The 13,670-nt window shown below is 35.1% G+C and overlaps 2 protein-coding genes across 3 annotated transcripts; both read right to left on the bottom strand.

The window, feature by feature from the left end:
* Positions 1 to 293: 293 nt before the first annotated feature.
* On the bottom strand, positions 294 to 3,771 carry LOC123916170 (cellulose synthase-like protein G2). 2 transcript variants are annotated; one of them, XM_045967556.1, is made up of 8 exons: positions 3,086 to 3,768; positions 2,900 to 3,001; positions 2,499 to 2,621; positions 2,150 to 2,362; positions 1,961 to 2,060; positions 1,658 to 1,830; positions 1,230 to 1,577; positions 294 to 1,120 (listed from the first exon to the last, which is right to left on the bottom strand). In XM_045967556.1, exons 1-8 carry the CDS (start codon positions 3,698 to 3,700, stop codon positions 581 to 583), a joined length of 2,214 nt encoding a protein of 737 aa, XP_045823512.1. In that variant the 5' UTR covers positions 3,701 to 3,768; the 3' UTR covers positions 294 to 580. The 2 variants fall into 2 exon arrangements, with proteins under 2 accessions (XP_045823512.1, XP_045823513.1); XM_045967557.1 differs by having other exon boundaries at positions 389 to 1,120; positions 2,015 to 2,060; positions 3,086 to 3,771.
* A 3,607-nt stretch (positions 3,772 to 7,378) lies between these two features.
* On the bottom strand, positions 7,379 to 8,900 carry LOC123916171 (FHA domain-containing protein At4g14490-like). Its single transcript, XM_045967559.1, has one exon. It carries the CDS (start codon positions 8,721 to 8,723, stop codon positions 7,542 to 7,544), a length of 1,182 nt encoding a protein of 393 aa, XP_045823515.1. The 5' UTR covers positions 8,724 to 8,900; the 3' UTR covers positions 7,379 to 7,541.
* Between the last annotated feature and the right edge of the window lie 4,770 nt (positions 8,901 to 13,670).

Raw genomic sequence — 13,670 nt, 5'->3', positions numbered from 1 at the left:
ATGTTAATGCCTTTTTTTCTATCATATTTTTTAATTTTTATTCTTTCTCCTTTTTTTAAAAAAAAAAAAAAATTCTTTTATGCTTTTAATGATTTTTTTTTTATAGTAACTCAGGATTTCTTATATCTTTTATTAAACTCCTAACAACTTTTCTTCTTAAGATAGAGGTAGTATTAATTTTTTTTTTCTTCTTATTATACTCCTAACAACTTTTGTTAGGACTATAATAAAATTGTGAAAAATTGTGAAAGGGACTTATTAATCATTTTTATACAATCAATAAAATTAACAAATTTTTGTTAATTCTAATTCGTGTATCATTTGCTAAAGTAAATTATATCGTAATAAGGAGAGTAATATATAATAATACAAACAGGAAACAAATCCTACAGCAAGGAAAAGTGTCATTGATATTAATGATAATCCTAAATGCTTAATTGTCCATTTTAAGAGATGAGAAAGGAACTCCTATTTAACAGTGCACAATTCAATTACACTATTCTCAATTCTAAGAATCATATTATTATGCATTTTATTATTTATATGAATTTACATATGAACATATTATGTATTTTATAATTTATATGAATTTACAAAATGTCAAAAGAGTCATAGTAACAAAGATAACATGTATAGCTACCAACTGTGAAATGCGTCCCTTGTCCTTCCTTATCACCAGCCCTTCAATGATAGGGTAGTTGACCGTAATGATAAAACTTGCAAGGACAATCTGTATCAACATTTTGTCCCAATCACCCACAAATATCACTCTATAGACTCCAACTACCAAGCAGCATATGTTGATTGTGATGATGGCAATCATCGGAACGATAAAAATATTCGATGCTCGGAAATCGTATTTATCAATTTGGTATAGAAGAGTTTGTTCATCATCTTCTGCTTTATTAGTAGGCAAGAAACTAGCTTCTCTTATACCAACTTTCTTCATTAATGCATCCAAACATCCATATAGATCACAAGTAGTTGATTTCATCATCCAGATTCTCAGCTCATTGATCCACTTATGTAGTGTTCCACCAGTTACGAAGACTTCTAGTAAATGTTTTGAAAGAGATGATAGAAAGATGAATAAAAAGATAATGAAATATCGATCTGAAACCTGTCAAGAAAACGTTAAAAGAGGCGAGTATTTAGTATGACATGAATATAATTAACAATCTGAGATTGAAGTGAAAATGATGTGGAGTTGAGCTCTTTATAGTTGTTACCTTAGGGTACAAGGGTATTCCATTTAGTAGACATAGCTGAGGGATGGTAGCAAAACACCAAAGGGGCAAGCAATAAAGAGGAAAATATGTGAGCTCTGCAAAACATAGACTTTGGAGTAGTGGCATCCTTAAAGGTCCATATATAAGGGGGCAAACCTTACTTATACCATTTTCAAACAAACCAGAGTACCATCTAGTGCCTTGGATAAGTACAGCATTCAAGTTTGTTGTAGCTGTACCAAGAAACTGTGGCCTAGAAGGTTCACAGAAAACCGAAGTCCATCCGTTACAATGCAAGATAAATCCGGTCAAGAAGTCTTCTACAACACTATCATATAAGAAACCTATCTGAAACAAATCAAAATTATACATTTACTTTTTGTCTGTATAAAATTTGATGTATTCTCTGAGTTTTAATGTTTACTTACATCTTGTCCCCATTTTGTGCCAATTTCATATCTACAAGAAGCCAACAAGTGAGGTTCTTGAAGCAATGTATTCCGACCCGACAAAAAACCACTTGTGTAGTTTTGAGCAAGTGATTTGATGAATTCATTAGATGAACCAAAATATTCTTGAAGTTTCTGCATATCAGTCCCTCCTATAACATTTAAAACTCATAAGTCATAACAGTAAAGTATGTTACATCATAACACAATGGCTATATTCATATATTAATGTTGTTAAAACCAATCAATCTAGTGTTTTACAAGAAACCTTGTGTTCAATACCTTCATTCGTGCGATTTCCATACAGTGATACCCTTTTTATATAAAAGCATGTACCTGACATCACAGGTCCCTTAAGCCCGTCCATACCTTGCCATTGTATCTGAAGTTGTTCAAATGATTAAGTTTTGCACTGCAAAGATTCACCACCATTACATTTGTATTTTAAAGGATCGGTTTTGACGTGCTTACTGTAAATATTGATCTCAGCTGACTGTCATAGATGTCATTCTTGCTAATGTTGTGAAATTTCTGAGGAAATTGAACAAAAGCTAAGGAGGATGATATCTTTGGATCAAGATGAAAACACATGGCATATCGAGCTGAAGTTGGATCGTTGCAGAACATGTCACAATCTAGAACTAAGATGTAGGGAGAATTGCTCATCACAGCGGATACACGAAGCTGAAAAATTATTATGTGATACATGAAAATTATTATGTGATACATGGAATCATTACATCTTTTGTGTTTGTAAAGAATTTATTTTTATATATATTTTGGAAGATATAAAATAATAGTCTTACAATAATAGTCTTACAAGGACATTGAGGGCTCCAGCCTTGAAATGGTGATGACTAGAAAGCTTTCTCTCTCGAGAAACATAGACAAGAAAAGGCATTTTGACATTGTCCACATCGTCAACGACATTTTTGTTCATCACCTACATAATTCAGATTAATTGTATCTAATATAAGTGCACATGGCGGAAATTTAGCACATAGTTGCACATGAGTATTGATTATATTTGTTGTCAAAAAATTGTAATTTGTTGAGAACACTAGAAACTCAAAGAAGATTATTGATGTCATGCACAGTTGTTATTCGTCAAACTTGAGGTTGAAGTGCAATGTGTAAGATACATAATCAAAATTTTCACACTGCGTATTGCGTAACTTAAAGTAATTAAAATGATATATTGACAACAAAGTGTTATTATACCTCAATGACAGATGAGTAATCTCCAACAGTAACACTGTCTCTGAAAAAGGCACCATCTTTTCTGAATGTCTCTATCTCTTCTTTGAAAGCCTCATACTTTCCCTGCAAATTATTGATTTTATCATAAAGCAATGCTTCTATATGTTCTTTAACCTATGAAAATTAAATAAAACAATCATATTGAACCTTGATCTTTTGCTTATCTTCCATGTACACACTACTCCTGGCAAAGTCACTATCATCATTCTCCAAAGCAGAAAAGTAGGCCTTGGGGCACCTGTTCTTTATTTTGTACCTTCTGCAGAAGGGAAGCCACCACCTTGCAAACTCATAAGCTTTTCTCATACCATACAGGGTCATGGGAGAACACCCATCATCCGAGAGATAAACATGAAGCTTCTCTTGAGGATAATCCAGTGCCATGGATGATAAAACAGTATTCATCACCTCTAAAGTGGGTTCCTTAATTGGATCTGCAGTGCATATGAACACATCAACACCAGGAAGCTTATCATCCTCTGGCAATCTCTCTGGGAAGACAGTTCGTGAAACGGGACGCCAACGATAAGCTTGGCCAAGAAACCAAATGAAGGAGAGAATGATTTCTGAAGCAAAAACAAGGAACCATGGTAACAAATGGCTTCCCCTGGTTTCTGGGTCTTGAAAAAGAAATCTCAACCTGTAATAGAACAAGAAGCTTAAAGCTGTGGAATGAAGGAGCATGTGTAACCTATTGATGATAAGCAACCCAATTTGGACATGGCAGGTACTGAGAGGAAGAGTCCCTTGACTTTCCTCCATTTCTCACTTGTTGATAAACCTTAAAGTGACTTGATGTTTTTATAATCACTTCTCACTAGTGTAGCCGACTTTCTTGTTTGGAAAAATAGTGTGTAGCAAGAGTTTAACTTTGAAACGTCTATTCTGAGATATTAACAAAAAATGGCATGAAAGAAGTAATTATATCATATTATATTATATTTCACATAAACTTAATAAAAATATTACTCCCTTCTCAAACACAAGTAACTCAACTTTGTGTTTTTGAAAGTAGTACCTCAACTTAAAAAGCCTGGAACCTAAAACAATTTTTATTTTTTTTACCAACTGCTTAATTAAGAGTATCTCAGCAAGTCACAGTTTCAACCAACAAGGTTGAAATGGAAGAATAGATAGGATAAGTTTATCCTTCTGCAAGATTTTGTACAGATTATGCACTAACAGTCACTCCAGTTTCCTAAAACAATTGATATATAATTGCTCGTTTAAAACAAATTATATCCCTCCACTCTCAATTTAAGGGGGGGTTAAGTTTAATACTTAATTTAAACAGAAAATCAGTAACTCAGAATATAGGCATAAATGAACATCTCTCACATTCCTATTACTAATTTTTAGAGTGTTTGCATTCTCCTTCACCGGTTCCTTGTTAGATCTGGGATCTCCGGTTTCAGTGTCTAAAATTTTATGACCATCTAATAATGCAACCTCTTTTGGTTTGTGCTTGGCTGCTGGCTTTCAAGTATTTACATTAACATAAATATTCACTATTTTACGAGAAGTGTTACATGCAGCAGCAAGTTGCTCCTGTTCTTCATTCTATTTTAGACGCAAACTATCAGCAACAATTTTTGCTACACTTTACTGTACCATGAGTGAATCACTACCCGTGTTTCCAGTATAGGAGCTCACTAGTGCAGGAAAAAAAATAAAGTTGGTTTCGCGTCCGATTTAATATCAGGCGACGTAACAAGTTGAGTTGTTAAGTCAGATTTTGAGCTGACTTAAATCGCTTTAAATGGTAACCGACTTAACAAAAAGTGTGATTTTCTTTTTATTATTTTTTCCCTGTTCTCCTCCTTGCATATATATGCAGAACATACAACTATAAAACCATAATTTCAAAATTTTATAGAGTAATAATGGTGCATTATTATATTATAAAGCCAAAGAGTTTAGCAGTTTCATGGTTATAGGACTCGAGATAATGCAGCACTGATATAAAATTCTTTTGAAGCCTTCAACGCAACATCATTAATCCTTTGCTCATGTTCCTTTCTAGCAAGCCCTCAAGCATTATACCTTGCACAAATGAAACCAAAAAACAACAGCAACACATACATGGCAGATACACTCTCAAAAACTGTTTCGAGCTCAAATCAAAATTGCAAAACCAGAAACTTTAAAACTGGTAAAAATAGAACTCTGCATATACCAAAAAACAACAGTGCAGAGTTATTCGTAAAACAGAAACACACACTGTAGTAGAACCGCGATTATGCAGAAATGAAAATTTGCAGCAGTGCACAAAACAGATCACCTCTGACAGCAATATACACATAGGACAACAACAATGGATCGGAAGAATGCAGAAATGAAATTACCATCCAAATATATTTACTTAATTAGACACCATTCACATAAAACATTAGTATCAGAATATAATTCCAGAAGAAAAAGGTATACCAACTATCCTTCTCCTGGATTGTGGATTCGTCGATCATCGCTTTGCTATTTCCGGCGCCCAATGAAAGCAACAAGTGTCCCTTCATCTATATCGTCAGCATCATTATATGAAAAATTAATCTCAAACAAAGCAATTGCAAATGAATCTACACTGCAATTTCAGTTCAAATCCAAGAATAATATTATAAAAAGCCCAACTAACGCATACCAAGAGAACTCAAATTAAACCTCAGTTCTACCTTCTCCAAATCTCTTATGTCTAACTTACTATATAACTTCCTGAAAGTTATACTATCTCTTTTTATCTGCTATTCCAAACATAATCATTGTTCCTTCCTTTCTAGATTTTGACAAAATACTGTCCAAATAAATACTGGTTTTCCAGTTGGGAAAATTACCAAAACTGAATTCCTGACTAATTGGCAGTTTGTAAAAAAATCCATATTTTGTTCATTCTCAGAAAATACCCCACAAAATTCACCGGGTATATGAAAATAAATCAATTGATTTACCATCATTGCTTAATGCAAGTGATGAGGAAAAAAAGAAAGAGACGATAAACTCACAAATTATGGCACCAAGAGCAGATGACGAGAATTGCACAAAGCACGTAGGGATGACGAGAATAGAGGCACATGCAAGGGTGACAAAGGCCACGGAACCTTTGCGCAAGAGCAGCAATTAAAGAACAAGGACCACGATTGAAGAGACAAGAACTATACGTGTGTCCTACCTACCATACAAATAAAGATGAACAATACCAGAATACATAAAGATGAAACTGAAGAACTTAGCATGCAACCCTTCCTTCATGAATCGCAGCAAGATGAAAACTAACAGCAAACAGGAACAGCCATGAAAGCTAACAGCGAACAGGATCAAAATTAACAGAACCTCTCACTCAGAAAAAACACTAACTATAGAATTCTTTACACAAACCTGGTTTACAGAAATACATGTTGATGTAACAAATGGGGAGTATATCAAAACATGATCTTGGAGATCAAACCTGAACTGTACTATTGTTAGTTCCAACAACAAGATGAGGTTGACTCCAAAGTTAAAAATTAAAAGTGCAACAATAGTTGATATAATTTAAAGTGCATATTTATCTTAACTAACTCAAATTCAAAAACTTGGACCAGTATTAACTAAGCTATATGCCCCTTTTGGAACTTGGGGACACAGAGGACACCAATCTACAAGGGCCTCACAAATCACATATAGTTGGAAGGGGAATTTTGCCTGATCAGACTCCACAGCTTGTGTATCCCTAAGTTCACGATGATCTAAATGCAAGAATTCACACACACACACACACACACACACACACACACATACACACAAAGCTAAATGCAATTACTGTAACAGTAGAAAAAAGCTATTGAATTAGCCAAATGTAAATCAGTTTCACGTCTGAGAAGTTCCAGTCACCCTACGACCAATGCCATTTACATCATGACACCCTTCATTACCTGAATTTAGAATCAGAAGGAAAATCAGTTTCATGTTCCATCACAGTTTATTTGCAGCATATATCCCATTGTAATCAGTTCTTTGAAGATACAAGTGATTGATTATGCTCTTGATGTTGATAATCAAGATGGCTGGTATCAGCCGATGCACTAGCAGTCACTCTTACTCCAGTTTCCTCAAACGACACTCCACACACTAGCAGTCACTCTCACTCCAGTTTCCTTAAACCTCAAACATCACTCCATGCACTAGCAGTCCCTCTCACTCCAATTTTTTTAAACCTCATCTAAATAATAGCTGAAATCATTAACCAGCTTACAAAATAGAAGATTTGGTGCCAGAATATTGCATATAATACAGCAGTCGAATACAAGTTAAATTCATCAAGAGTCAAAACCATGCTTTATGTTAGTGTATACTAGTAATAATTACAAACTAAAAAGTGAATGTAACTTGTAAAACTGACAAGGAATTAACTTTGTTGCCGAAAAGAAGAAACAACATTCAAGGATCTAAGGTAAAACACAATAGTTTCTGTAAATTTGAGTTATTTCATTAAAAGCAATAATCAAGGTACAATATATTAACAGAAGAGTGCTAACTAAGAACTCATTCAGTTAACAAAATCTAACTACCTTACAGTTATGCCAATGCATCAAATAACTATCAGTAACTACATATACTAGCATTCTAAGGGAGTTCAAGCTTTTTGATTCTCATACATTATTACGTACTGGCGGAGTCTCTCGGCTTTTTGTCTCATGGAATCAATAATGGCTTCAGTTTCATCATTTATCTTTTTAGGCAAATAAACTTCCATGAAATCAAACCACTCGCCTAAAGTCATCTTCGTCAAATCAGGCCAATTATCATCCCCATTCAAATTCTCCTTTTCTTTTTCATCACAATTCTCTTTACCATCTCCTTCACCAACACACTCTTCCTGTAACTTCTTATTACCCTTAGCTCCACCCCTTGTTTTCTTTTTCACAACATTCTCCACCCCATCAACCAAGCTTGAATTTTCCTCAATTACAACCCCTTTATTCTTTGCATTCCTAGTCACCCTTCCGTTCCTCGGTCCCTCCTCCGCCTTCTCTTTCACAGCATCCAAATCCCCAATACTCGATTCAGAAATCCCCATTTTATTCAGCTTATTCCTCAAATTCCTTGTCACCCTCACATTCTTCAGTTCCTCCACCTTCTCTTCCGGAGCTTCTGAATTCCCAATACTGGAACCACAAATCTCAACCGCATTCTTCTTATTCTTCGAATTCCGCGTCACCCTCACATTCTTCGGCTCTTCCACCTTCTCTTCAACAGCATCCAAATTCCCATCAGCAGAATCAGAAACAACACCACTCCGCGTACTCCTCGGATTACGTGTAACCCGCGCTGGCTCAGGTCGATCGACATAATCAGAATCATTACCATCACTTACAATTGCGTTTTCATCAATACTCTTCACAGGAACCCTAACTTTACAACCCTTATTATTATTACCTCTTTTACCCCTGATTGGTTTATCTTCAACTTCAGTACAGGTAGGGTTATTTTGGGGTTTAACAAAGTTAACAACGATGGAGGTAACTTCACCGATCTTAATAGTGGATCCATCACGGAGATGAAAAGGAGTGTTTGGAGGAATGTGATTACCGTCTAAAACGGTGCCGTTTGAGGAATCTAGATCTGTGAGTATCCAATTACCGGATTCAATTTGAATAGAGAGATGTTTTGTGGATATACCTGAATCTTTGATGGGGAGAGTGTTACCGCGGATGACCCGACCGATTTTGATTGTGGATTCGGGTCGGAATTGGAGCGTTTCGCCTTTGCGAGGACCGGCGAGGATTTGAAGTGCGAGAGAGGGAAGATGTTCCATTTTAGTGATTGATGAGATGAGAATGAGTTTGTAAGAAGTGAGGATAGTGTGAGTGAATGAGTGATGGCCAACGGCTCCTGGTTCTGCTTTCAATTTTTTGTATTTCCACTTTTCCCGCTCGCATCGTGATGAAATTCAATATATTTTTTTTTTACGCATGTATTCAATGATGTATTGTCACATTATTTAATGAATGTAATATATCATGTATTTTTAAATATCATGATGTGTTGGTATATTATTACGTATGCGATATATGTAAAATAACTTTAAGCTGCTGATGTATATAAATTAAATTATTTTTTTGGTACATAATACTATTTTTATATTACAATGTAGTAAAGTCATAATCTCTTACCAAATTCTTTTTGACTAATAATCTCTTACCAACTTAAATCATCAATATCATACTTAAAAAAATTTAATGATTCTTGTGAGCTCAGTTAATAAAGACATCGCATATATTACATAAGAGTTGGAGTTCGAATCTCGGACACTCCACTTATTCATCTTTAAGGTAGAATTTCTAGTCACTAGATTACTAGACAAAAATAAAATAAAATTTAATTATCAATTTATTATGATTTTTTTTTGTATAGTAGTCGAGTGGCTAAAATAGTCCGGGGTACAAAAAAAATCCACCTCTTAAAATGAATGGAGAATTCCTTCAAAAAAAATGAATTGAGAATTTTGAGTTCAAATCGAAGGTGTAAAATATAATGTCACATTCCTACTATTCGAGTTATACTTAAAGGACTCCTAAATATCTATTTTATTAGACATTTATTTTATGATACAATAAAGTCAAATAAGAGCATTCACAATGGAGATACTCATTTTTTAGTACCTAAATGGGTCTCACGTGTACACATTATTCATTTATATTTTTTTTAATAATAGTATCTAATAAGTACTCAATCTCTCCAACCCAACATCTCTTAAAAAGTTCTAAATAGGCCCTACCAATAACACATCTCACCAATAACTATACATCATTATAAATGGGACCCACAAAAATAAAATAGGTACTATTGCTTATTATAGAACTAGTACCTATTAGGTACTCAAATGAGTATTGCTCCAATGATAGTACCTAATACGTACCATGAGTACCTAATAAGTACTACACCATTGGAGATGGTCTAATATTATACGTGACTTACAATATACATTACCAAAAATTGTGCTGAAAGAGATATATCAATGCTTAATGATTTTAAGGATATTTTTAGTATACACTTTTTATTATTATATTTTATGGTTAAATATGTTTTTTACCCTTATAAAATTGCGAGTTTTTAAGTTTAACCCCTAAAATTTGTAATTCACTTTTAGTCCCTATTTACATTTTATAGGGACTATTTTGATGGAGTAAAAAGTATCCATTTTTTGTAAAAAAAAATAAAATAAAGACTATTATTTCAAGCTGTGATATTATGGAAGATAAAAATTAACATTAAAATTTGAGAAAAAATAATATGCACTGACAGTGTAAAATAATTTTATACTGTCAACCAATACCAACCATGTTTTTCGCCACATCACCTCACTAAACCCCACTTTCTTAATATGATGTGGAAGAATGTTTCATTCAGTGTAAAATTAATTTACACTGACGGTGCGTAGTCTTTAAACTCTTAAAATTTAATAAGAACTAAACTTAAAAAAAATGACCCACTCAACAATGACCAAGTTTGTTTCTCTTGCCATTAAAAAAAAAAACTATGTTGATTCTAACCTTCTCCCCTTTGTTAATTCTACCCAAACATTTTTCGGCAGATTGTGGCATCGATATTCACGAGTAATATTCATGTAATCCTTCATTACTGACGTGTTGAGCCAAAAAGGGTGGTTAGTATGGAACTTTTTTCCAGTTTATTTGGAAACATTATACTATGTTGAGTACAATAATCATGCACCCAAATTTTGACTATAAAATCGTGTGAAATGGTCAGGATACCATATTTTGAATGATACCATACCGGCTAGTAACTTCATTATTGTCCAATTAATTTGAGGGAATAAACAATTACTTGCGACAGGTGTACCATTCACCTCTGAATTTGGGAATCAGCATGGAGAAATATTAATTATAAAATAATTTCAAAAAGATAGTTTTATGGAGAGTGGAACCTTAGCAACTATATAAATCTCCCCCCATATATTCACAAAATTAGTGAATGGTATGTTAGAGTATGAGCTGCAGGAGCTGCAGGCATGCTCATTGGCAAGCCAAGCCCGCGTGTGAGCCAACTGCGGCTGCTAGGCCTGCGCGCGCGTGGTTGCTTAAGGGCCAAGTTAGTTGGCTAAGTTTGTTAGTTTGTTGTTAATTGGTTGTAACCGTTTTGCAAGTGCTATATAAGGCCTTGCCTATGTCTATTGAGAACTAGTGACTGCATTTGCCTTAACATTTGGTATCAGTTTACCTCCAAAACGATCCAATCCTTTGATTCTTAACCGTTGTTAGTTACAAAGATTCATCGTTTTTTTTCGTTTCTTGCTTGAAAATTCCATGGCGGAATCAAGCTCTTACCTGCAGCCATCAATCCCTAGATTTGATGGACACTATGATCATTGGTCAATGCTTATGGAAAACCTGCTGAGATCCAAAGAGTATTGGAATCTCATTGAAGATAGAGTGTTTGTTGCTCCTGCTGGCGCATCGCAAGAACAAATTCAACGTGCACATGAGAGCAAATTGAATGATCTGAAGGCGAAGAACTTCTTGTTTCAAGCTATTGATAGAGCAATACTTGAAACCATTCTTGCAAGAGGCACAGCTAAAGAAATATGGGACTCAATGCGACAGAAGTATCAAGGATCCACCAAAGTGAAGAGAGCACAACTTCAGGCTTTGAGGAAGGAATTTGAAACCCTCAACATGAAGATTGGTGAATCCATTGAGGAGTATTTCTCAAGAACTCTGTGCATTGCCAACAAGATGAGTAGTCATGGTGAGACTGTGACACAGTCTATGATTGTTGAAAAGATCTTGAGATCTTTGACATCTAGATTCAACTATGTTGCTTGTTCAATAGAAGAATCTAATGACACAACAACCATGACAGTTGATGAGCTGCAGAGCAGCCTACTTGTTCAAGAACAAAGAATGAAGAGTCAAAAAGATGAGCAAGAACAGATCCTCAAGGTCTCTAATGGTGGAAGAGGCTACAATGGTGGTAGGGGAGAAGGTTCTTACAGCAGAGGTCGAGGTAGGGCCAGAGGAAGAGGGGGAAGAGGTGCTTCAATCAATAAAGATTCAGTGGAATGCTATAAATGTCACAAACTTGGTCATTATCAAGCTGATTGCCCAAGTTGGGAAGAAGATCATGCTAACTATGCACAATTTGATGAGACAAAAGAAATTCTTTTGATGGCTCAAGAGACTGCAGTCAATAATTCAATAGAATCTGATGATAAGCTAGAGTTGTGGTTCTTGGATTCAGGTTGTAGCAATCACATGGTGGGAAACAAGAACTGGTTATTTGATTTTGATGACACATTCAAAGACTCAGTGAAATTGGGTGATGATTCAAAGATGGCTGTTGAAGGTAAAGGAAATCTGAAGTTATACATCAAAGGTTTTGTTCAAACTCTCACAAGTGTGTATTACTTGCCTGGCTTGAAGAACAACCTATTGAGTATTGGACAATTGCAGCAAAAGAATTTGACAATTATATTCAAAGATGATACCTGCAAAGTGTTTCATGATGAGAAAGGTTTAATCATGGCCACAGCAATGACTTTCAATAGAATGTTTGTGATCGAAGCACCTGTCATAGTCCCTCAATGTATGAAGATCTCAGGAGCTGATGACTCTACCCTGTGGCATCAGAGATATGGCCACTTGAGCTTCAAAGGTATGAATATACTGACTCAAAAGCAAATGGTTATTGGTTTGCCTAAGTTGAAGGAATCAAATGAAAAATGTACAAACTGTATGAAAGGCAAACAACAAAAACAGTCTGCACCTAAGAAAAGTTCATGGAAAGCTAGCACAAAGTTAGAACTGGTTCATTCTAATATATGTGGACCAATTAGTCCTGAGTCAAATGGAAAGAAAAGATATTTCATCACCTTTACAGATGACATGAGCAGAAAGACATGGATTTACTTCATGTATGAGAAATTTGAGGCCCTAATCATGTTTAAGAAGTTCAAAGCATTAGTTGAGAATGAATGTAAGCAAGCCATTCAATGCCTCAGAACAGATAGGGGAGGTGAGTATACTTCATCTGCTTTCAATGAATTTTGTGACACTCATGGCATAAGAAGACAGCTTACAGCAGCCTACACTCCACATCAGAATGGAGTCTCTGAGAGAAAGAATAGAACCATTATGAATATGGTTAGATGCATGATTAGTGAAAAGAATGTTCCCAAAAGTTTTTGGCCTGAAGCTGTGAATTGGGCTGCTCACATACTCAACAGATCTCCCACTTTTGCAGTCAAAGATGTGACTCCTGAAGAAGCTTGAAGTGGGATTAAACCATCTGTAAGCCATTTCAAAGTGTTTGGATGTATTGCTTATGTACATGTTCCAGATAACTTGAGAAAGAAGCTAGATGACAAAAGTACAGTCTGCATTCATTTAGGCTTAAGTGAAGAATCTAAGGCTTACAAGTTGTATGATCTAGTTAAAAGGAGAATTGCTGTCAGCAAAGATGTCAAGTTTGATGAAAGCAAACAGTGGAATTGGGATGATAAGAATACTGAAAATTCCAACAAGATGAGACAGTTAGTTGACTGTGATGATGTTGAAATCCCTTCCACAGTTTATACACATGAGACAGACAATGATGCTGAAGAACAAGCCAGCAATTCTCAGAGTGAAGATATGGATCTAGTTGTGTCTGATTCAGAAGAGGAAGATGGAAATAATGAAAATCCATTGGGCAAAAGAGTTTCAAAGAGGCCTGATTACTTGAATGATTATGAAACAGGTGA

Source organism: Trifolium pratense, linkage group LG3, assembly GCF_020283565.1.
Source record: "Trifolium pratense cultivar HEN17-A07 linkage group LG3, ARS_RC_1.1, whole genome shotgun sequence".
Lineage (NCBI taxonomy): Eukaryota > Viridiplantae > Streptophyta > Magnoliopsida > Fabales > Fabaceae > Trifolium > Trifolium pratense.
Note: the sequence above shows the minus strand (reverse complement) of the source record. Positions and strands in the feature narration are given on the sequence as shown.

Bases quoted from the DNA above. Each gene is read 5' to 3' on its own strand.
- LOC123916170 (XM_045967556.1), bottom strand. From the start codon at position 3,700: ATGGAGGAAAGTCAAGGGACTCTTCCTCTCAGTACCTGCCATGTCCAA. The intron at 3,002-3,085 runs GTTCAATATGAT...AATAATTTGCAG, and splicing joins AAGATAAGCAAAAGATCAAG to GGAAAGTATGAGGCTTTCAA. The intron at 1,578-1,657 runs GTAAGTAAACAT...GATTTGTTTCAG, and splicing joins GCACAAAATGGGGACAAGAT to ATAGGTTTCTTATATGATAG.
- LOC123916171 (XM_045967559.1), bottom strand. From the start codon at position 8,723: ATGGAACATCTTCCCTCTCTCGCACTTCAAATCCTCGCCGGTCCTCGC.